General features: G+C 42.7%; 2 protein-coding genes and 1 long non-coding RNA gene across 6 annotated transcripts; 2 read left to right on the plus strand and 1 right to left on the minus strand.

Annotated features, from left to right (window-relative positions):
- Positions 1–485: 485 nt before the first annotated feature.
- On the minus strand, positions 486–13,552 carry LOC108929011 (UDP-glucuronosyltransferase 1-6-like). 2 transcript variants are annotated; one of them, XM_018743292.2, is made up of 5 exons: positions 12,605–13,552; positions 3,314–3,445; positions 2,375–2,462; positions 1,765–1,984; positions 486–955 (listed from the first exon to the last, which is right to left on the minus strand). In XM_018743292.2, the coding sequence occupies exons 1-5, from the start codon at positions 13,454–13,456 to the stop codon at positions 673–675; spliced, it is 1,575 nt and encodes a 524-aa protein (XP_018598808.2). In that variant the 5' UTR covers positions 13,457–13,552; the 3' UTR covers positions 486–672. The 2 variants fall into 2 exon arrangements, with proteins under 2 accessions (XP_018598808.2, XP_018598807.2); XM_018743291.2 differs by lacking the exon at positions 12,605–13,552 and adding an exon at positions 6,162–7,930.
- Positions 13,553–14,751: 1,199 nt separating this feature from the next.
- LOC108928966 (uncharacterized) lies at positions 14,752–15,148 on the plus strand. Its single transcript, XR_001965717.1, has 2 exons — positions 14,752–14,789; positions 14,998–15,148. It is a non-coding gene; the product is annotated as an uncharacterized LOC108928966 (long non-coding RNA).
- A 2,298-nt stretch (positions 15,149–17,446) lies between these two features.
- On the plus strand, positions 17,447–22,765 carry LOC108928946 (uncharacterized). 3 transcript variants are annotated; one of them, XM_018743159.1, is made up of 5 exons: positions 17,447–17,698; positions 19,372–20,024; positions 20,493–20,568; positions 20,768–20,878; positions 22,093–22,765. In XM_018743159.1, the coding sequence occupies exons 2-5, from the start codon at positions 19,412–19,414 to the stop codon at positions 22,619–22,621; spliced, it is 1,329 nt and encodes a 442-aa protein (XP_018598675.1). In that variant the 5' UTR covers positions 17,447–17,698; positions 19,372–19,411; the 3' UTR covers positions 22,622–22,765. The 3 variants fall into 3 exon arrangements, with proteins under 3 accessions (XP_018598675.1, XP_018598674.1, XP_018598677.1); XM_018743158.1 differs by having other exon boundaries at positions 17,447–17,676; XM_018743161.1 differs by lacking the exon at positions 22,093–22,765 and adding an exon at positions 21,537–21,739 and having other exon boundaries at positions 17,447–17,676.
- Positions 22,766–23,013: the final 248 nt, after the last annotated feature.

Raw genomic sequence — 23,013 nt, forward strand, 5'->3', positions numbered from 1 at the left:
TTTACAGGTAAATTATTTAAATTTATGATCAGCAAAACGTAGAAGTTAATAGTTAGTGTAGTTTGATCCACTTCGTATGAATTATTAAAAAACCCTGGAAGATAACCGTGAGCCTGTTTTATGTAACAAAGCAGACGCCCTTGAAGGTTAAGAACTTCGCACTCTTGGCAGACATTCATTACCCTGAATAACAGATTTTTGGCAATACACTTTCTCAAGAGAAGCCAGATGTTGTTGAAATTTGTTATTGTTAGGAAATGATTTAAGGACTATTTTCTTTCCTCATTTTTTATTTTAAGAAATTCGGGCAAAGAAAAAAAAAAAACACTGAGTTTTATTGTTTGGAGTAAAAACATTTCTAAAGCTGTTAGTGCCGCGGGAAAATTGCCGAATTTCCTACAAAGCTGATGGGACGGATCATTGCTGTTCAAATGGTTTCACTCCCCCTTTTTGTTTATCCATTTTTGTACTGATCCTCATTTTTATTTTTTTCAAAATTCATATACTACTTTTTCTTAGGATGCTTGCAGTGCTATAAAATCTATCCACGTCATTAGTGGATCGACCATGTAGTTTTGCTTCGGCCTTCGCTCCTACGTATTAACCTCCCTCCCGCATTCCCCCAACACACAGTCAAGTGCGTTTCTTTCTTTCACATAAATTTTTCTATGTTCACTCCTTCTTCTTCTTCTGAGTTTTCCTCCGGCAGCACTTCCGGAAGCAAAACGTGCAGCTTTTAACGGTCACCGCAATAACGATCGCAACTACGGACAGGAGCAGGCCGATGACGTCCAGGGAGTGGTACTGGAACCAGTTGAGGTTGTGTGCGGCAGGCCTCAGGTGCTCGGCGCCTTTGTGTCGCATGACAAACTCTGTCCAGTGCACCGCTAGGTCCAGGGGTTCAATGGGCCGATCTTTGTGTATCGCCGACAGCTTCTGTATTTTCTCCTTATAACTGCGGAGACAAGAGACAGTCACTGGTGTTTTATGCAAATGAGCCGGGTGTAACGACATACCCTTTGACTGGGTTCTAAGTTTGTTTTAACCCAATCTCAGATTCACTCTGAATGGTGACAAAGGTGATACATCCGTGCAACAAAAACACCGCGCATGTGATACTTGCTCGCGTCCATCTTGTATTATGAGCGGTCAAGTTAAAATTTTTCGACGACGCATTTTTCGGTTTATGTATGGATCAATGACCCAGTGTAAGTAGTGTATCTAGCAGTGTAAGTCACCTTGGTGAATAAGGTGTGTGGGCTGATAACTACACAGAGTCCATTGGAAGTCGTTTTGGAGAAAAGCATTTGCTAAATAAATAAATGTAAATGTATTTTTCCTCTCATTTCCTTTGCTTATGTATTTTTTAAAAATTTCCGCTCGTAGCGAAATAAAACTGATCTGTATTTATGCACTAAGCATGACAGTTTTAAAAAAAAAAAAACCCTCTAATTGATTCCACAACTTTCAGCTTCTGCCTGGTGTTTGTGTTGGTTATTATAAAGATGACAATCAGTGCACATGTTTATGGGAGGAGTCAATTATCAATTGGCACTGAAAAGGAAGTTGTGGTAAAAGTGACTTTGGAATTATAAGCAAAGAAAAACAAAAATCGTGGACATATTTCCAGTCCAGTTTGTGTTTGTGAGTTGAAGGAGTCGGCATGTTGCTCATTTTGGGATGGCTGTTGGTTGTATGTAGGGTGGTAATGTAGGGGAGTCATTTTCCTTTGAGGCTCAGTTTTGAAGGAGGGTGACCTCTAACCTTGTGTCATTGATGACCTTGTTCAGGGCCCAGACTACTTCTTCTGAGGTGGTATAGTGGATGTTGAGGACCTCGCCAACACCACGGGTCACCATGCGCTGTACATTGTCTCCCTGGTCACCAAATAGTGGCATCATCACCATGGGAACACCGTTGCAGATGCCCTCGTAGAGCCCATGCGTGCCACCATGGGTCATGAAAGCTCTGGCCTTGGGGTGACCTGGAAAGGAAGAGAAGCACATGGGACAAGGGAATTAAAAAGAAACAAAAATGCCCTCAACCTCAAGCGCTTAATAAGACACATCACACGCATGCACGCACTCCTCCTTCATTATAAGTGAAATTCTGTGAACGCTAAAGATTTTGATGTACGGGCAGTAGAGACATGATGTATAACTTATGAAGATCTTGTTATGTAACTTGCAACGTGTATAATCTACTTTGTATCGTGAATCCTTTTTTCAAAGTAATGCAATGGCTTGCTGGTGGTGTAAAGCTGTTCTAGCCTCGAGCTAACGATGGGCCCCTGGGCTGTCAAGGAAAATGACATTGTGGGATAATTCCCCACCAAAGCCAGAACATCTGTTATCATAGCAGAACGCAAACAAACCCAAGAGATCATTCTGCGGCAGCCACTTCATCAGCTTCACATTTTGAGGGAGGTTGGCGGGTGTCGGCCCTGTGTACCGCCACAGAACCTAGGATGAAAAAAGTGATGACTGTCGACCTGTCGAGAGGTTGACCTCAGTCCACAAGACATAGTGACGTCGTACAAGTGTTCAGACCCGAATCGAGAAAGCAAGACCAGATAAAGGGAAGGAGCAGAATTGGCACTTTCGTTAAGGCTAGCATTGGGGGGGTGCGATGGCGCAGCGGGTTTGGCCGGGTCCTGCTCTCTGGTGGGTCTGGGGTTCGAGTCCTACTTTGGGTGCCTTGCGATGGACTGGCGTCCCGTCCTGGCTGTGTCCCCTCCCCCTCCAGCCTTGTGCCCTGTGTTGCCAAGTTAGGCCCCTGGTTGCTGCAACCCCGCTTGGGATAAGCGGTTTCAGACTCTGTGTGTGTGTGTTAAGGCCCGTGATGGAAAGCTGCCCCCAACAGGGCAATTGAAGCCCAACAATGGTTCAAGCCCATTGCGCTGCTCAAGGGTAAACAAAAAAAGCAAAAGCCCCTTAACAATATGCTTCATAAGTTCTGCTTTTGTAGCTCAGTCTGCATGGGTTTCTCATAGGGTCTCCCAAGGAGATCATGGACTGGAGGTATTACTGGAACTGATTATCTGCATGAAGTTTTCTTCTTTTGCACTAGATATGTTGTTGTTTTGATCAATTTTACTGTACAGTTTGCAAGACGGCAGGAAAATCTACGTATTGCATCGACTGTTACTCAGAACAATGTCAAGGAGCAACGCTTTTGTGCTTTTAGTCAACAACGGATTGGCCTGATTCTGCCTGTAGTGGCATGGAAGGCCAAGTGCTGGGGTCCAGCTCGCTAGGATCTCGCTATTGTAGCAACACGAACACACAAGTTCACAGACGTGGGCTCTCCTTACTCTTTGGGGGATCTGCCGGAAGGCCTCCAAGAACAGCTGGGCCTTTTCTTCGGGGATCTGGGACACCATGGAGCCCAGAGTGAAGACCACAAAGCCATGATCCCCAGACTTGTTCACGAAGGTCTCCAGCTCCTGCAGAACGAGAAAGACCACCGGAGAGGATGGGTCGTCACTGTTTCCTGTATGATCATTCCTGGGTTTGGAAGGTTGGAGGTGGACGGTGAGAAGTACTGCTCCAGAACTGTCTTTTTGCTCTCAGGGGACCCTCAGTACTGGATTTATAGTTCATAAACATTCTCTGTCCTTGGCCATGTTTCCCAGGACAGATGGAAAGCTTTCTATGGATTTTTTTTGGCACCTAAAGGGACAATGATGCCTTTCTAAACCTATGAAAGAAATATTGTTCTAAAGAGAAAATACTTCCACGTCCAGCACAATGTTACCTTAGGCTGTATTTGTTACAGCTAAACAGAGAGGTAGTAGATACTTTAACTTACATTTACATTTATTCATTTAGCAGACGCTTTTGTCCAAAGCGACGTACATCTCAGCAAAAAGTACAGTAATATCTTCAAAACTACAATCTCTGCGATCCCTTTCTGGCCCTCCGTGTGACTCGGCCCCTTCTCGTTGGTTCAGATTGGAATTCTGGGAGCCACAAGGACTAGGTGTTTAACTGTAGCACAAATTATGGAGTATGGGATGGTTATGAGCATGGGGATCAGGTGCAGGGTTGGCGTATGTGGGTGTCCCGCTTTGTACGCCACGGTGTCTTTAAATCTTTTTGTCGCGCAATCAGCGCATTCTATTAAATGCTTTAATGATAAAATGATGGCGTTCTGTGGCAGTTTATTAAACACCTGCCAGTATATCCGAGTTTGTACATGTGGCTGAGGTCATAATAATGTTGTCTTTAGGATTTTCCTATTATTTTTGATTAATTTCTACACTTCTGCATAATGTTTTTCCTCATTTTTAAGACATTTAGTCCTCTTGTGGAGAAAAGTGCCTGCGATATTGCATTGTCCCGCTATGAAGGACGATGTAAAGGTGATGGCTGAGAAGAGTGTCACAGTTCATGGAATCCCCTTTGAACGCAGAGAAACACTGCAGTGAGGCAAGAACAACTTTGTGCTCATTGCTTTCAGCCCTTGTACATGCAAGCCCTGACTCCACCATGCCCTGGATCCCCGACTGAAGTGAGAGCCTGGGTGGCGTGAGAGGATCTGGGTTCGATCCCTGCTTAGTCTCTGTGGAGTTTGCATGTTCTGCCTGTGTCGGCTTGGGTTTCCTCCAGGTGCTCTGGTTTCCTCCCACACTCCAAAGGCATTCTTTTCAGGTTCACCCATAGTGTGTGAGTGACAGAGAGAGTGTGTTTCACTGATGTATGGATCAGTGACCCATTTTAAGTAGGTATCTAGCCGGCTGATAACACCACGCAGAGTTCATTTGAAGTTGCTTTGGAGAAAAGCGGCTGCTAAAGGAACAGATGTAAAAAGAGTGACCCACTTTTTTGCAAGTCAGACAGGCTGATGTCAGAAAGAAGGAGAAGAAAAAAATTATACATATATTAGTCGTAGGCATGACATTACCAGTTTATTTGTAATTTTAGCGGTATTTTTTTCCACTAAAATGTCTCCATTGCAGCGACAATAGTCTGCGTTTCCACCTGTTGCCATTAGATGGCAGCAAAACTGAATTAAAAGGTGGAGGGGCGGAGCTTCACAAAGCTGAGCTCCAGGAATTTCTCCACCGTGTTTTGTCGACCCAGCACCTCTGCCATCGCCTATATGGTGGTCCACTTGCTGCTGTCCGCTCTGACCACCCACCCCGCACTGAGTCCAGGCAAAGGAACACCCTTTTCTTCTGCTCTCACAACATCTGACACCTTGAAAACTCTATCTAAAAGTTTTCCATACTATAGAAAAGGGAAATGGGCATATATCAGTCAAGATGCGGCTAGAGTTTATTCTAAAGAAATGACAGAACAGCAGGCAGACTGGTTGTGGTTTTTTCAGATATGATTTTTACAAATAAATAGCTGGTAGTGTAGTTAGTGGTTAGAGCTACTGCCTTTGGACCCAAAGGTTCTAGGTTCAAGCCTCACCTCTGGCTGTAGTACCCTTGAGCAAGGTACTTCCCCTAAATTGCTCCTGTAAAATTACCCAGCTGTATAAATGGGTAAATAATTGTAACCTCAACACTGTAAGCCACTTTGGAGAAAAGCATCTGCTAAATTAATGTAAATAAATAAACAAACACCATGTGTAATGGAGTACCTGCTTTAGTTAAGACAAATCACTAGGTAAACATTTACAAGAATTTACAAAGGTTCATTGGAACCAACTCCTCTTTGCCCTCATTTCAAGAAACGATGTACAGCAAGACTGACAAGGCAACGGAACTCTGCACCTCTTATCCCTTTCGGGCAGCTGGGTGTTTTTATAAGTGAACTTCTTAAATGGTCACAGTTTTAAAAATGCTAAACTACGTCTTCTGAAAGTATGTTGGGGTTCACTGAGTGGACCCTATGTCAAAGTGCAACCTCTTTCACCACAAATCTTAACTAGCTTGTTTAATATCATACAGTAACTGATAAAGCAACAACTGACTAAGCAAAAAATCAAGATGCATTAATCATTATACTTTTATTGTGTCTCTTGTGAAATAGTCGCTTTTAGCCAATGGAAATTGGATGTTGGCCAAATTTTCAGAAGCTGAACAATGATATGTTTCTTTTCTCTAAGGTTAACAACAGCTCCATCACCCAGACACCCTTCAGACACACACTTAGAAACTGGGGTGATTAACAGATATAAATAAAGCAACGACTGCACAGCAGGCTCACCTGTGGTAGGGCATTTCTCACTGCACAATGGATTCCTCCTATCATCACCATATTGGGCATGAGGGGGCGTGGGTACTCAAAAGTGTAGTCGAGCCTTGTCAGCCACACGGAGGCATTCTTGAAGATCTCCGCTATGGTCACTTCCCTCTGGAGGAAGCGGGTCGCTAGCTCGTCCAAGATGCTACACACGAACTTGCATAAGAGAGGCTCCACCAGGCTAACCAAGATGTTGATCGTCCGTTGGGGGAATGTCATGCGATCAGAGTAATGGGTGAAGATCCTGGGCACGAAAGAGGGTGGAGCAGGACAGGCGGTGACTTTAAAATCAAGGCCACATGGCAACCCCCGCAGCATGTAGACAGAAGGAACTTCAAGGTGTTCTCCTAAGATTGGGCCAATGGGCCATGCTGGGTCTGTTAGCAAGGCGTCAAACTGCTTTCCCCTTAGGTATGACATAAGTTCTTGGTTGTAGAAAAGGCTCTCACCTGTGACTTTCAAAATATTGTTATAGTTGCTTATGGCATTCAATAAAAAAATTGTCGTCTCTAGGAAAGTCTGTTCGTTGTTCAATATCATCAGGTCATTATTCATCATGTTCTCTATTAAATCCTTGGTGTAGGGTACGCTGAACGCCTTGGTGGTACAATTCTTGCTGGGTCCCAGGAGTATACTGACTTCCGGGATCACCACTACCACATCATGGCCCCGCTGGGCCATCTCCTCCGCTAAAGCCTTCACACCTATCCAGTGGCTGCCGTCCATGGGTAGCACCAGCAGTTTGCCCGTCTGCCCAAAACCGACACAGCTGATAACCAGCATGAGCACTGATAATAGCTTCCCTTCTGGGACCATGTTTCTTCAGCTCCGCACGAAGCTCTGTGAAGAGGTGCAAATTCCTGTGAAGATCAGCAGGGTCTCATGCGCTGAAGCACTGGGAGCGATGCCACCATGCGCATGTTTTTCGTAGACAGGAATCAATATGAATGAAGAACGGAAAGAATTCTCTTTTAAAGTACCTGATTGCCTTTTTTTATGATTGCACCCAGGTTCAAAGTTCAAAGTCCAAACAAATCTCTGCCTAGTTCATATTTACACTTGTTCTTTTATCTGATGTTTCTTCAAAACGACGAATAATGCTAGGTATGCTGTATTTCGTACAGTCACTTACGTATTTATATATCAGAGCAATTTAACATAATACTACACACATACTACAAGCAATTTGGACGCACCAATTCACTTAAAATACGTCTTTGGACTGTGGGAGGAAACCCACACGAACATGGGGAGATCATGTAAATCTACAAAGACTGAGCTGCATCTGAGCCAACAGCCCAAGAGATGCGAGGAACCAGAGCTACCTGCCGTGTTAGTTGCTGCCCCATGTAAACCATCAATCCTATAATGCAGTCCTGTGCAATCACTACCGAGCAATCACCACTCTGATGCTGTATGTTAAATATGGACTGACACCAAATCCTGATTTAAACCCCCCAACACTGCATTTTGCACAAGGCCATACAAAGAAATCCAGCCTCTGTGTGCCTTATACATGTGTCCTTTTTCAGTATTTTTTATCATAAACTCATAAACTCAAAGAGAAATTTTTGAAGGAAGGTCAAGGTGCTCTGGCACAATGATCCCAAGAGGCCGAAGGGTTTTTTTTTTTTCTTTTCTTTTACGAGGGCTTCACAAAATTTCCAGAATGAGTCAGCAGATCCCATAAAGAAAGTCAAAAACTAAAACATCCCGATTGCCTAAGTGTTCAAACCCCTGTGCTTGTATTTCAGAGTTTATACAGATGTAAAAAAAAAAAAAAAAAGAAAAAAAAACACTGAAGTTGGCTTGCCAGTGCCTTCTGTGTGCGCTGCTAATATGATTGTTATATTTACCGGATAAAACCAGTCTATTAGAGATCGCTAGCAGACTAAACACCAAAGAGGAGTTTAAAGAAGCTGGAAGTAAAGTCTGACACATACAGACAAATATTTCAACTGCGACTGTAAAAAATTCATTTTCTGATTATTTTCTTTAGAGAAAGACGTGGTGTACAGTTCTGCTTGACTCTCAAATCATTACTCTTTTTTTTATTTCACTTTTAACATCTGCCTTAGCTGGGACATATACTTCACTTAAACCTAGAAACAGTAGGTCATGCCACAAGTGAAGTTACAGCAGAAGAGTTAAATAATCTGAGACATGGGCACTTTATGATTATTTTGATAACATCAACTAAAACAGTTAAAACGAATGCGGATAATAAAACCCGGTCACGAGGTTCAGGTGAAGCACTTTGATATTCTAATCTTATTAAAGCTTCTGGAACCAGCTGCCAGTCATGTGGCGCTGGAGTCAGCAACAGCACGGATGCCAACAGGCTGCCTTAGTACTGTCCCAACCACCCAGCACAGGCCTCATATTTCCACATGGCAATAAGATTTGTAGCTCCATCTGCACCAACTCCTGAGTCAGTAGCAGTAGCCAAAGCAAATACTCAACAATATGGATGTAGCATTTTCTTTTATTTTCATGGACAGCCATAAGCAGGCAACTCTATTGTCAATTGCACAATTAAGGAACGGAAAAAAATGGACTAAAAACTACCGGTAAGGAAGAAAATAACCAGACAATGACGATTCTGTGACTTTTTCATATTGTGGTCATATGATGTTATGTTGTCACGGTATTGAAACAAGTAGAATTACAATAAGTCTTAACCCATCAAACAAAGAAAATGTATTCCTGAAAAAACCATTTTTTAAGATCAGTTTGCACACCATGAATATTTAATTCCCATTCCATTCAATGTCAGTGGTAAAAATTTTGATTTACTCCAGACTATGTGACAAATTGACTCTTTGAATCATATGTCCACATCCAAATCTCTTATCTTGCTATAATGCACTGTATTATTAATTAATGTATTGTTTACAAGATGTCTTTTAGGTTAATTGGTGACTGTATATGGTCTCTACCATGTCTGTTTATGTCACATTGCTCTGCTGTATAAATGGGTGAATGATTGTAGCGTCGTGTCCGGCGTTGTAAGTCACCTTGGACAAAATGTCATCTGAATACTAGTTTGCTGTATAAATCACTCTACATCACTTTGGAGAAAAGTCTGCCAAATTAATAAATGTAAAAGTGCTCAGCTCAACTGTTGGAAGGAATACAAAATCCAAATGTGGTTCTCTGAAATGCAAAGAAATGCCTTGTAAAATGAAGTAGGCGTATTAAATGAAACTCTTCATAAAGATGAATTCTCGTAATTCAAAATACGAACTGTTAATTCGACTCACTCACTCACTCACTCACTACTGTTAATTGCCTGCCCAAGTAAGGACCGTGATAGTCCGGAGCCTGTCCCAGAACTGATTCAATTCTTCCTCCCCTTTATCACCCCGTTTATTGACAGTTCCGTTCATGGCAAGTACAGAGTAATTTCAGTTAAGATAGTGAGCTAAGCTAATCTCAGCAGTCCGTATTTCAAGGGGCTGCATTACTTGCTAAGCTTATGGCCTTAGTTACATTCATTTGGGAAACTAGCTGCTACCTGGTTAATTTGTATTCATCATCTTACATGTACAGTTTCTTTTAAAAGTTAGCTAGCTAGCTATGAAATGAGGACCGTAATGTTGAGCTTCTACAGATGGTAACTTTCATAAAATTAGGCTAGGCTCTCGGGCAGGAGAATTATATGCCTGTGAGGCCTGTTCAGTGAAGAACTGACAAAACATAATAAGTGCATTTGACAGGGAACGACAACCAAACCGAAATTATTTTGTTAACGTCCTTCTTGGTTTTGCCTCAGAACGTTATCAGTATTCCAAGCATTAGAAGCACTGGGTAGACGGATACCACACCTCACCCCTGACTGAGGCGGAGGCACCCCTACCTCCTCTGCAAATTAAGCCAGTGTCCCTTTATAGCGTATTGTGACCGTACGTTTTACACAGGCTCGCGATACCTTCAAGAAAGAGATGTTTCAGTCGAACATTTTAGATAGCCTCCATCTTGGTTCAAAGAAGCAGTAGTGAACAGTGTTTTCCATTTTTTGACACTAAGACTTAATAACCACGATATACTTCACATTGAATAGACAAGGGCACGATGTCCTGCTTAGGGATAAAACATGAGCTCTTGAACATGGGCAGGCAGTCTGTCAGATGTGCAAAACAGCTATAGAAACATTTACATACATCCTTGTTACCTAAGAGGTAGAAGCTATTTGCTTGGACTCTTGAAGGACTGTTATTTGGAAATCATTACCATTTACATTAACATAATCACTGCCTTAGATACAACTCAATCTCTAAAATGTATAATAGTTTTGAATGTGATCAAATGTTTTGGTAGGAATGATGACCCACCAGTGGTAGAGGTTTTGACCCTTCACAGTTGAGGCCGCCGATCATGACTGTGTTGGGCATCAGTGGCCGTGGAAACTCGAAGGTGAAGTCGAAGCGCATGAACCACAGAGATGCATGACTCATCATCTCCGTCATGGATGTCTTCCTCTGCAGCAGCCGCGAGGCCAGCTCTTCTATTGAGGCGTACCGCCACCGGCAGGCCACTGGTTCAATGGCTGTCCATAAGAAATTCACTATTCGCTGCCAGAGGGTCATGTGGTCTGTGAAGCGGGTGAAACGTCGCGGGACATAAGACGGTGGATATGGGCACTGGCTGCTCACAGATTCCACACTGCATGGGAGTCCACCAGAAATGTAGATGGATGGGAGGTCAAGGTACTCTGCCACAATGACCCCAAGAGGCTCAAAAGGGTCTGTGAGGATAGCATCAAAGTCATATTCCCTTAGAATTTTCATGACTTCCTTGTTGAACAGCATGCTCTCGCATGCAACTATGGTGTAATTCCTCATTACCTGCAGAGTCATATAAGAGCTGTAGATCTTTTTCAGTAGATTGCTGCTGTCCTGAGCCACCAGGGTATCCAGGTTCCTCATCTGAATGGCCTGCAGCTGACTCTTGGTGTAGGGCACCGGATAGGTCAGTGTTGTAGTGTGTTCTGCAGGCCCTATGCTCCTGCTCACTTCCGGCATCACCAAAACCACCTCGTTTCCCCGTTTGCCCAGCTCCTCTACCATCATTTTCATTCCTGTCCAGTGGCTGCCATCTGCTGGGATAACCAGAAGCTTCCCAGCCCATGCCAAGTCTGCGCAAAGAATGCTGAGGAGCAGCCCAGTAAGACCAGCCCCCCTTCCTCCGAGTCTCTCGGGAGGCATAACCGAAAGCGTGCGACTCAGAGCTCAGAAAGCAAATTAAAAGTGAATGCTGGGACCGAGCCTTCTGTTTATATAGACAAAGGAAGTGGGTGGAAGTGAAATTTAGGAGTGGCTTCAGTTTACTCCAAAAGTACATGAAAAGCGCTTGCTCAATACTGAAGAAGCCTTTGAAAAAGAGGAGACTGCTCATGATGATACAGCAGTAGTTTTCTGAAGCGCGGTTACGCAAAGCTAGGTGAACCTTAAAACACATTGCACCGAGCTAGGATTGCCTGACCGAGCTATAAAAACAAGTAATCGGGTGAAATGTTTAACGACGGCCCCGAGCTTCTTATCAGAGATCACGTGATGTCAGAGTTTCATGGGACAACAGGTGGTTTAGTGGTTATGACTGTCGCCTTGAGATCTGAAGGTCCCGGTAATAATATTCTGCTGTATAAATATAAAAATCATTTTAGAGCTGTTAGTGTAGTATTTTATTGCCTTAACAAAGCCATCGCATAAGTAAAAGTTAAACGTGATAATTCTGATACCTCTGACCGCCTTGGGATGGTTCAGTGTCTTTCTGCCAAGAGAGCAACAGCTCTCAACAAGGTGACACCATGAGCATTCACCTCCATTATCAGGTTTTCACAGGTAGAAAGTCACAGCGCTCTGTTTGTCTAGAAAAGCATGCCAAGGTTCACTGGATAAGCGCGCCTCGGATTTATGTGCGGCCTCTTTCATTGGAAGGTTTGGTTAGGATCGCTTTAAAGTGCCACGAAGTGAAAATTGTTCATGCAAGTCATTCAGCCAAAAACAAAAAAAAAAGAAAGAAAACTTTGGTCGAATATCTCATAAGGCAGTTTATATGGGATGTGATTTGCTGTGTCACGGCTGGTATTTTGACAGTTGCAGTGAAGTAAAAAATAGAGTACGTAATCAACACCTGTATTCTGACTTCTCAGGAGCAACGTAGTGATCACATGATGTCATTTATGAATTTTGTGAAAGAGATTCTTTCATCTGCTGTGTGTCGGTTGCTCTCAATTTTGTGAGAGGTGCTTCATTTTACTACCTTTTCAAGTGTAAAGCCTTTCCTCCGTAACACCCAGACAGACACACACAAACCTGGAAACCTTTAGCCCACAGTTCCTTTATCAGTACTTCACCTTCTCATTAATGTATTTTAATAAAGGGATGAGGGCACACCAGGCTCACCTGTGGTAGCGCGTTTCTTGCTGCACAGTTGATTCCTCCCACAATCACCATATTGGGCATGAGGGGGCGTGGGTACTCAAAAGTGAAGTCGAACCTCATCAGCCAAATGGAGGCACGCTTCAGCATCTCCGCTACGGTCACATCCCGCTGGAGGAAGCGAGTCGCCAGCTCATCAAAGCTCCGGAAGATGACTTTGCACATGAAGGGCTCCACCAGGCTAATGAAGGTGTTGACCACCCGCTGCGGGAACGTCATGCGGTCGATGTGGTGCGTGAAGAACCTGGGCACGAAAGAGGGTGGCGCGGGGCAGGCTGTGACCTCGAAGTCGAGGCTGCAGGGTATCCCTCGTAGTATGTAGATGGAAGGGATTTGAAGGTGTTCTGCTAAGATCGCACCGACCGGTATCAAAGGGTCTGTCAGTAAGGCGTCGAACTTCTTCCCGCTCAGGTATGACATAGTTTCCTCATCGTACAGCAGGCTTTCAGCGGTGACTCTTATGAATTCGGAGACATTGGCAAAGTTCCTCAATAGATTTACCACCTTCTCCAGAAATGATTGCTTTCTGCTCAGCAGCTTTATGTACCTGTCGTACATGGAGTCCACCAGGTCCTTGCTGTAAGGTACAGGGAAGACCTTGGTGGTGTAGTGCTTGCTGGGCCCTAGACGCATGCTGACCTCCGGGATCACCACCACCACCTCGTGGCCCCGACGTCCCATCTCCTCCGCTATGACCTTCATCGCAGTCCAGTGGCTTCCGTCCATGGGCACCACTAGCAGACTGCCGGCATAGCCAGCTGCAACGTAACCGAAGATCAGCGTGACCAGCGATAAGAGCTTCCCTCCTGCATCCATATTTCTCTGGCGCCACGCGGGAGTTCCGTGAGAACGTGTTGCAAATTCCCGTTCAGATCAGCGGGCTCCTGTGGGCTCAAACAGAGCGGTCCACGTGACCTATGGTTTTTACAAGGCAGGGATCAGTTCGGAAAGAGAAGGACAAATCAGATTAGCTCTTGTTCAGAGGGCCCTACCGGGCCTTCAGAAAGATATCTAAGTACAAAGTACAATGTAAGTTTTTTTCTGTACTTCTGGACAGCAGTAGTCTGATGAAATACATAAACATTGCAGCGCTGTCATTCAGTGAATACTTTAGAATTGCGCAGAAACCAAATCTTCATTAAAACTCCGCACATATCCTATATGTGTAAAAATGCCCAACTGGGAAATCATAGGGTTTGTGTAAGGTTTAATTTTCATGAAAGTTTTTTTTTTTTTTTTTTTTTTTAAATCAATGTATACATCTGTGTGCTGTTGTGAGAAAAAAGTTTGTGGAATTATCTTGATTTCTGCACCAATGGCTCCTAAGATGTGTTCTGATCTTTATTCTAAGTCATGATAATAACAACAGCCTTATTTAACAAATGACCCACACGTTTTGTCACTCGTTCGAGGACTGTACGACATGCCCTCGCGCTCATCTGCGTAGGTGCAGAAGGTTAAATCATCCGTCTGTTATCATGCAGCATGACAGTGATCCAAAACACAGAAGTAAATAAAGAAGAGTGGCGCAAATAGAGGGAATTCCATGTGTGACAATAGCCAAGTCAGAGTCCTGAGCTCAATCCCTTTGGAATGCTGTGGCGTGACTTGAAGCAGCTCATTCAAGCAAGAAATCCCAAAAATAAATATGAACTGGAACAGTTTTATATAGAGGAATAGGCCAGAATACCTTCCACTGCTACGCAAGTTGGGTCAGCAGCTGCAAATCAACATTTCACTGAGATTATTGCCAATAAAGGACGTTGCACTCGGCGCTAAATATAAGGGTTCACATACTTCTTCCATCAATTAAAGTTATTAAAGTTAAGATCAGTTATTTTCAATCAAAATCGAGATGTACGTCGCTTTGGACAAAAGCATCTGCAAAATGAATAAATGTAGATGTAAATTACCTTGATGGTTTAAAGGTACACACACACATTTTCAGAACCGCTTGTCCCATACAGGGTCACGGGGGAACTGGAGCCTACCCAGCAACACAGGGCGTAAGGCCGGAGGGGGAAGGAGACACACCCAGGACGGGACGCCAGTCCGCCGCAAGGCACCCCAAGCGGGATTCGAACCCCAGACCCACTGGAGAGCAGGACTGTGGTCAAACCCACTGCGCCACCACACCCCCGGTTTAAAGGTATAGAAGTGTAAACTGTTTCGGAAGTTTGTTAAATAAAAGCGACTTTATTTGATGAAGATCAGAGCAAATTTTAAGTGCCAGTCATGCAAAAGTCAGACTTTTGGGCTCACAAACAGTTCTCACAAACCTTTTCTCTGTATGCATGTGTGCTAAGTATGTTTCATTTGCACGTTTGACCAGCCCGTTTGTTTTGTTCTTCTTGTAGGATAGGTTGAGCGGAACAACATTCAACCCTCAGCTGCATTTTTTGCCATCCTTTATTTTCCCCCTCTTACTGAAGTACAACAGAACTGTGAACCTGAACGAAATTAGTGTTCAGCATCAGTTATTTTGAAATAAAGCACAGTAAAATTTAAGTGACACCACTGATTTAAGAATTTATAGTTTCATCCTAAAATCAAATTTAATGATTATAAGGTAGTGACTTTACATTTATTTATTTCTTTAGCAGACACTTTTCTCCAGAGCAACTTCCAATGAACTCTATGTAGTGTTATCAATCAGCCCACACACCTTATTCACCGCGGTGACTTACACTGCTAGATACACTACTTACACTGGATCGCTCATCCATACATCAGTAGAACACACACACTCTCTGTCACTCACACACTATGGATGAACCTGACCAGCATGTCTTTGGAGTGTGGAAGGAAACCAGAGCACCCAGAGGAAACCCACACAGACAGGGGGGAAAACATGCAAACTCCACACAGACTGAGCGGGGGATCGAACCCACGTCCTCTCGCACCACTCAGGCGCTGTGAGACAGCAGACTTGATTGTGATAGATGTCCTTGTTAATCTTTTGAAGTGTTCATAATTGGGTTCTCTACAGGAGTTCACACACACACACACAATTTCCGAACCGCTTGTCCTATACAGGGTCACGGGGAACCGGAGCCTACCCGGTAACACAGGGCGTAAGGCCGGAGGGGGAGGGGACACACCCAGGACGGGACAGCAGTCCGCCACAAGGCACCCCAAGCAGGACTCGAACCCCAGACCCACTGGAGAGCAGGACCCGGTCCAACCCACTGCGCCACCGCGCCCTACAGGAGTTCATTTTAACTTTAATTTTTTAATTTACTCAGTATTGTATGGATCAGAGCAGGGGGTGTGGTGGTGCAGTGGGTTGGACTGGGTCCTGTTCACCAGTGGGTCTGGGGTTCGAGTCCCGCTTGGGGTGCCTTGCGATGGACTGGCGTCCCATCCTGGGTGTGTCCCCTCTCCCTCCGGCCTTCTGCCCTGTGTTGCCGGGTAGGCTCCGGTTCCCCGTGACCCCGTATGGGACGAGCGGTTCTGAGAATGTGTGTGTGTGTGTGTGTGTGTGTGTGTGTGTGTGTGTGAGAATCAGAGTTATGTGCTCTGTACCTCGTTGTGACCAAAGGAATCTATGGAGAGCTTACAGCGCCACCCTGTGGCGGGTACACAGTACAGGATTGCAGCCCTTCCCCGCTATGCGAACCTAAACCCTGAAATTCCGTACGTCGGAAATTTTATTATTAGTATTTATTATATTATTGTTCTAGTTATGATAAAAAAGAAGTTAATCCGCTCCAGGACTGACACAGATTTACTTAAATGCGACTGAAAAACATAAAAAAGTAAAATTATTCCAACCTTATGTTCATTTTTACATAATTCCATTAAAAACAAGGTCCTGGTTTGTATGCATGATATGTATGTGTATAATTTTTTAGGGTTGTATTATTTAATACTAGTCCCAGGTGGGTTGGGATGGGGGGAGGGGGTGTTTAGGATACACGGTTCTATGATTTCTTTATCGTTCACTGTATACTGCTTATAAGGGACATTTAATATATATTTATATATATACTGAAAAAAACAAGCTCCTGCTTACAAGACTAGTTGCCCCTTGAGTTTCAAAAGGCTCTAGTCTCTCTGTAGTTTTATAACACTGAAATGTTGCATTCTGGATATTTCGTGACAATTTTCACAGTTTCGGGGAGACAGTAACACAACAAGTCCATTTATATAACGGTTTAATCAAGGAATGGCAGTACTGGCCATAATTTAAATGGAAGGTCAGCTGCGTGTCGCTGTGTGAAAAGAACGCTCTATAAAAATAGAGTTTTAACTGAAAGTGGAATTCATTGTTTTTTTTTTAATTACTTTATTCAATACAATAAGAACAAAATACAACTTCCAATATTCCACATCACAAACACATAAAATAAATAACATCCTCACATTATAAAACCATCTCTCAAGATAAACATCATGACAGATCATATTCACTTCTCTATGCATCTTGGATCACCAGTACAAAGAGTAATAAACATCATAATTTAAAAGCAAATATAAATTTCCATTTTGGCAAAAGGAACCTGGTACTTTAAAACCCTTCACCAAAAAGTGGTTTAAATACAAGGTTTAAAACACATGATGTACCACACCCACAAGACAAGTACCCAGGCACCTATGCCACAATCGCCACATTCTGATTTAGCTCAGTCATTAAAAACCATAAACATCAAACATTCATGCTAAACACACAAAAACAAAACACCGTAAACACTATAAAATCTACAAGCGGAAAGTGGAATTCAGATACCGATAAAACAGGCGCCTTTGAGCCACAACACCATGCCGCCAGGAGCACGTGGACTTAAAAGAGAAGAATCGCGCGCATGAGCAAGACCCAATCAGAGACTTCTTCGATTCTGATTGGCTGATGCGAGAGACCGTCGCGCGTGCGTGCAAATCCTTGTCCGGTTTCGCGCCCAGCCCGAAGAGTAAGATGTGCGTTTTTCAACCTGGAATTAATATTGATCTGCTTTCTTGTTTTGCGGACGTCAGTCAAAAACCGCACAATTATACCTTATAACTTAAGTAGTTCTGGACGAGTTATTCGGAATGTTGTAAGTATATTGCGTCTTTAAGGTACGTTTTTCATTCGTCTCGCGCGCGGCACGCACGGTAGCTGACTAGAATCGAAAAATGGCCGTTCGTTCTTCTGTAAATAAACTGTTTTCCCCCTAATGCTTCCTAAAGGATATTTATAAATCGTCTCTGTCTGACTGTTGTCAGTAAGGTATCTTCTTGCTGAGGTAGTAACTTTAAAGTTTAAACTTGTACGTTGTTGTGGCTGACGCGAAGCTAGAGCGAAACACACAGACAGAGCGGGGCGTTGCTCTCTCTTTCTCTATCGTCAGCTTCCATGATTCTCTTTCTTTACGAATAACTTGAGTTTATGCCTCCTTCGTTGCATGCTCTCTTTCTTTGGTCCTCGTCAGGCGTGAAGTTGTTTACAGTCTTTACTGGAGCTTTGGCCCTGTGTTCGGGTGTTCGAACACAGAAGCGCGGTAATTCTTTAATCTGCGGCTTTCAGAATCTCTGCGCGTGACATGTTTCTGTGTTTGAATGAATGAACAGATCTGAATACAAGCTGCTTTACCCGGGGCAGCAGTGAGTGTGTTTTAAGGCTTTTTTTGCCCTGCTGTAGTGTATTTTGAGGGTACTGACTGATTCTGAATCCTATTCCTAATGGGCAAGTGCAGTGCAATCCCAGTTCTTATATTATGCCCCCCTGATTGTCTTGATATACTTTTTGCCAGGAAAAACAAGCAAATCAAATGAACATTTGAAATTGCTCTCCACATTGATTGGCTGTGATTGTGTGCTTTGTTTAGGGAGCAGCTGTAGCGGTTAGAGCTGCTGTCTTTAGACCCAAAGGTTGCAGGTTCAGTCACCACCTCTAGTTGTAGTAACCCTGAGCAAGGTGTTACAAGGTACCCTAAACTGTTCCTATAGAATTACCCAGCTCTATAAATAGGTAATAGGTGTAGGAACCTAATGTTATAAGGTTCCTATACTTATTTACCAACATATAGGTAATTTTCTAGGTATAACATGGATAGTTTTATTTCTGGTAGCATAGAGCTGCTGCTGCCTGTGGACCCGACAGTTTTCGGTTCAAATCTCGCCTGCTGTAGTAGCCTTGAGCAAGGTACTTACCCTAAATTGCTCCAGTAAACATTACCCAGCTGGATAAATGATTGGAGGTAGCTCAAGATTGTAAGTCACTTTGGAGAAAAGCATCAGCTAAATAAATGTAAATATAAGTTACTTTGGAGAAAAGTGTTATCTCTCTTGGCTGGCTCATACATCCAGATACCTCCTCAGCAGCTCAGTGACAAAAAGGGGTAACTATGTCACTCTTACATATGGAACTGCATGATGCATTTTTTTCTTCATTTTGAATTTTGTTTTATTATGTTGGAATAACAATGTATTTTGAGAGTTTGTTACATATATGACTAGATGCTCATATAAATAAGTACTTTCCCTGAAGGAAACTGCACAACTGTTACTTCTACTGTTTTTGTGTGGTGATATATACGTGGTGACCCAGTTATATACTGACAGCACTCTAATCCCCCATGTTTACTGTGAAAGTACTGTAATTGTACGTAGCTGAACATGGAACCCTAACACTGTCACTTCGAGAAATGTGTCCATGAAATAAAAAAGGTTTTTTAAAAAAATCTTCATTTGCAGTTATTCTATGAAATTGATAATGGATTTTTTTTTTTTTTCTTTTACTTGTTCTTTAGTTACAGATTCATTGTGAAGCAGAGCATTTCCATCAGCTGGATGCAGAGTGTAGCTTTGACCGAATCGGTCCGCTGCAAGAAGACTAACACCGTTTCACAGATGTTCAGGAGCTCTCCGTCTCCTGCGCTGAGATGTAGGGTAGAAACTCGTAGAAGGAGCTCTGCTAAACACCGTGGCCATTCTGAGAAAAGGTCAGAGGTGCTGGAGCAAACATACCAAAGCAGACGGAGACGGCGTAGTAGGAGTGTCACACAGGGGAGTGCTGGGTCAGATAACACCAGCACCATCATAAGTGATGAAGGGACCCATGTGGACACGCTGGAGAAGAATGGCACAAACTTCTTCAGCCTGACTGAGGATAGTGGGGATCTTGATGAAAGTGTGACAGATGACACACTCTGGATCCTGGAGAACAATAGCATCCAGGACAGAGAACCTGTTGTCTGTGTGCTGGATGATCAAAATTTGGATGTTGTTGAAGTTGGAAGTGTAAAAGACAAGGATGATTCCTTCGACTCCCTGTCATGGACATCCACGGCCTCTGGTCCAACGCTTTTAGAAGACAAGAGGCCCCTGGTACCCTGTCAGAACTGTGCAAAGCTCTTTACAAAAATGAAGAAAGTGAAGCGCTGGAAAAAGATAATTGATTATGGTGAGCATGCTTAATTTCCCTTGTTCTGCCTTGACTGAGTAACAGAGACTGTTCAGTGAAAAGCTTTTGATGTTGATATTCTGTTGATGCATTTTTATTCTACTGTAAGACTTGCCTGATGTTTTAGTGAAAACTCATGATAAATACAGATTACAAACAGATTTGTAAAGGTTTCAGCTAAAGATGTAGTAGGTAACATACAACACTAAGTTGCTTTGGAGGAAAAGTATCAGCTAAATCAATAAATGTAAATTTTATAGTTTTATGTGTTATGTTTTTTTCCTCTGCCTGTGTTTCAGAGCATATGGAAAAGATGTAAATTTAAAAAACAACAAAAAAAAAATACATCTAGACTTGACCAGACTGTAGCATATACTGCACTCTATATTTGATCCATTTAGTGGCACACATCTTTGTTGATGCTTGGCTTCATGTCTGCCTTTACCATTTCCCTACACCTCCTCTCAGATCCTGCCTCCTTGTCATGTGACCAGTGGGTGTTGAACAAAAGGTGGAAACCAAGTAGACCACATAACCTGAAAGGGTATGGTTAATGATGCTTTGTGTATGCAAGTTATGTTTTATTAAAATTTTAATTGTAATCATCATAAGCAGTGGAGTAATGTGTAGGAAGAGTTGTCGGGGAGATTCTATGTATTGTGATGGTCAAGTGTCTTGCAAATTTTAAGTACATCCCTTACTAAAAACATGTCTTGTTGAGCTGTAAAAGTCTTAATTTTCAGACGGTTGTGGGTACACTTGAGCCGAATAAGAAAGAGGATTTTCAGCTGCGTTGACGTTGAACAATGGAACGAGTCTCAGGCTTGCTCCAGACCCCATGTATTTCTGCAGAGGTAAGATCTCTCTTCTTACGAAGACCTATCAGAGTAAATCTGTTCATGTATTAAAAAAGGCATTCTTTATGCTTGAAATCCTTGGGGTGCAAGTACCTACACAAGTGTTCAGAAGTTTGGAATCACCAAGAAATTCTCATGTTTTTGAAAATTGTTTTTTTTTTTTTTTTGGTCATTTGAAAGTACCATTAAATTGATTTAAAAATATAGCAAATAAGTAATTACTGATCTTGCAAATGGGTATTACTATTTGAAATGACTTTTATTTTTTTTTATTTTTAATTCACATATGACTGCAAAGCCCCATTTTCAGCAGCCATTACTCTAGTGTCCTCATGGTAAACTCTTAGCTCATCTTTAATAATGTTTATTAATGATGGATAAATAATGAGCTAATTGATTTATTAGAGAAACCTTTCTAATTGTTAGCACAGCTGAAATCTGTTCTGTTCAATAAAGCAAGTTTATAATATTTCCTTGAGTTCTGTTAAGCATGGTAGAGGAAATGCAATGGTATGGGACTGCTTTGGTGCTGGTAAGGTGGAAGATTTAAACTTAGTGGAAGGAGTAATGAACTAGAAGGTTGCCACTATACTTTACAAAATATCATGCCATCCCCTGTGGTCAGCGCTTGATTGGTACAAATTTCATCACGCAGCAGGCAAACGATCTGAAGTATACTTCTAAGTCATGCGAAACCTATTTGATGAAGAAATAAGAAGCCAGAATACTGTCTTTGATGGACTGGCCAGCACAGTCGCCAGATCGCAACTCTGTCGAGCTCTTGTGGGAAGAGCTTCACCATAAAGTCAGAGAAAAATGCTCTACAAACCAGTCACACCTTTGGGAAGAGCTACAGAAGGCGTGGGAGGAAATTTGCCCTGAATATCTTCCGACTCTCGGCTAGAATGCCAAAGGTCTGCAAAGCTGTAATTGTTGCAAATGGAGGATTCTTTGAATGTGAAGTTTGATGCATTGAACAGTTATATGAAATAAAAATGACATTATCAGTGTATTAACTTATTTCTGATCAATGTAATTTGTCATGGTGAACATAAGTATCACTTTCTATCAACATGAAAATTTTTTGGTGATTCTCAACTTTTGAAGATTAGTAGATTAACATCTTTCTGTAGTTTTTCTTTTGAGCATAAAAAGACAGAAGACCTGGTTTGTTGCATTTTTATTACTGGCTTCAATTTGGTGTCTTCCAGAAACTTAAGGAGGTGCAGGAAAAGCCCAGCTTCAGGAAGAAGGCAGCGAGAACAGCATCTAGCAAAGGGGAAAAAACGGGCCGCCTCAGCCAGTTTAACTGGGCAGCACAGAAGGGGTGCAAAGAAGAAACGAAGCAGGATGGGGAAGGCAGAGGGACCTGAGGTGTGTCTGCAGGGGACATCCTCTCAGGGTAGCAATGGAAATACTGGCCATGACAGCACCTGGAACCAAGTGAGGAACGAGTGCTCAAACAGGGTCTGCAGGGTGTTGGACTTTGACATGGGAGAGCCAGAGGCCACAGACCACGAAGGCCCCAGTGTGTGGTGTCAGTACAAGAATGGGCTACAGCAGAACTCTGAGGGGGCACCTGTCCGTCAAAGGTCAAAGGTCAGGGGGGCGAACGAGGGTTCTAGGCAACTCCCAGATGGGGGACACCAAGGCCACTTCTCCTGGGTTCAGAAAGGGGGTTTCAGGTCACTGCTGGCAGAGCTAGAGAGCAACAGAAGCACAGTCATCCAAGAGCTTTAGCACCCTGTGTTGCACTAAACTTTTTAAAATCTGTATTTGTTTCACAGCTGTAAGTAGCAGACTAAATTTTGTATTGTCTGAATTTGTGTTTAAAAGTCAAGTTTAATTGTTCTGTTTCTCACTTATTCAGTGAGGTGGGCATAATAAACTGTTTGCATTCTGTAGTGTTTTTTTTTTTTTTTTTTTTTTTTTTAAATTATTATTATCTAGGCTGACTATGTACTCTGTGTATTTAAAAATAATTTTTTGACCCCATTAATTTTGCAGAGACACTTCACATATGGTCAATGTTGTGTGTAAACAAATTTTTCGATCAGTTCAGGAATACATTTATGTTTTCATGATGTTTAAATAACTTTCTTTGCTGTTTTCACTAGGCTTTATTTTCAGAT

Source organism: Scleropages formosus, chromosome 14 (assembly GCF_900964775.1).
Source record: "Scleropages formosus chromosome 14, fSclFor1.1, whole genome shotgun sequence".
In the NCBI taxonomy this organism is placed as follows: domain Eukaryota; kingdom Metazoa; phylum Chordata; class Actinopteri; order Osteoglossiformes; family Osteoglossidae; genus Scleropages; species Scleropages formosus.

Coding starts and splice junctions, on each gene's coding strand:
- LOC108929011 (XM_018743292.2), bottom strand. CDS start 13,456: ATGGATGCAGGAGGGAAGCTCTTATCGCTGGTCACGCTGATCTTCGGT. Junction 2,463..3,313: donor TCCGGCAGATCCCCCAAAGA/GTAAGGAGAGCC, acceptor TTTTCATCCTAG/GTTCTGTGGCGGTACACAGG. Junction 1,985..2,374: donor GCCGCAGAATGATCTCTTGG/GTTTGTTTGCGT, acceptor CTTCCTTTCCAG/GTCACCCCAAGGCCAGAGCT.
- LOC108928946 (XM_018743158.1), top strand. Junction 20,025..20,492: donor GAAAAAGATAATTGATTATG/GTGAGCATGCTT, acceptor ACCTCCTCTCAG/ATCCTGCCTCCTTGTCATGT. Junction 20,879..22,092: donor CCCCATGTATTTCTGCAGAG/GTAAGATCTCTC, acceptor GGTGTCTTCCAG/AAACTTAAGGAGGTGCAGGA.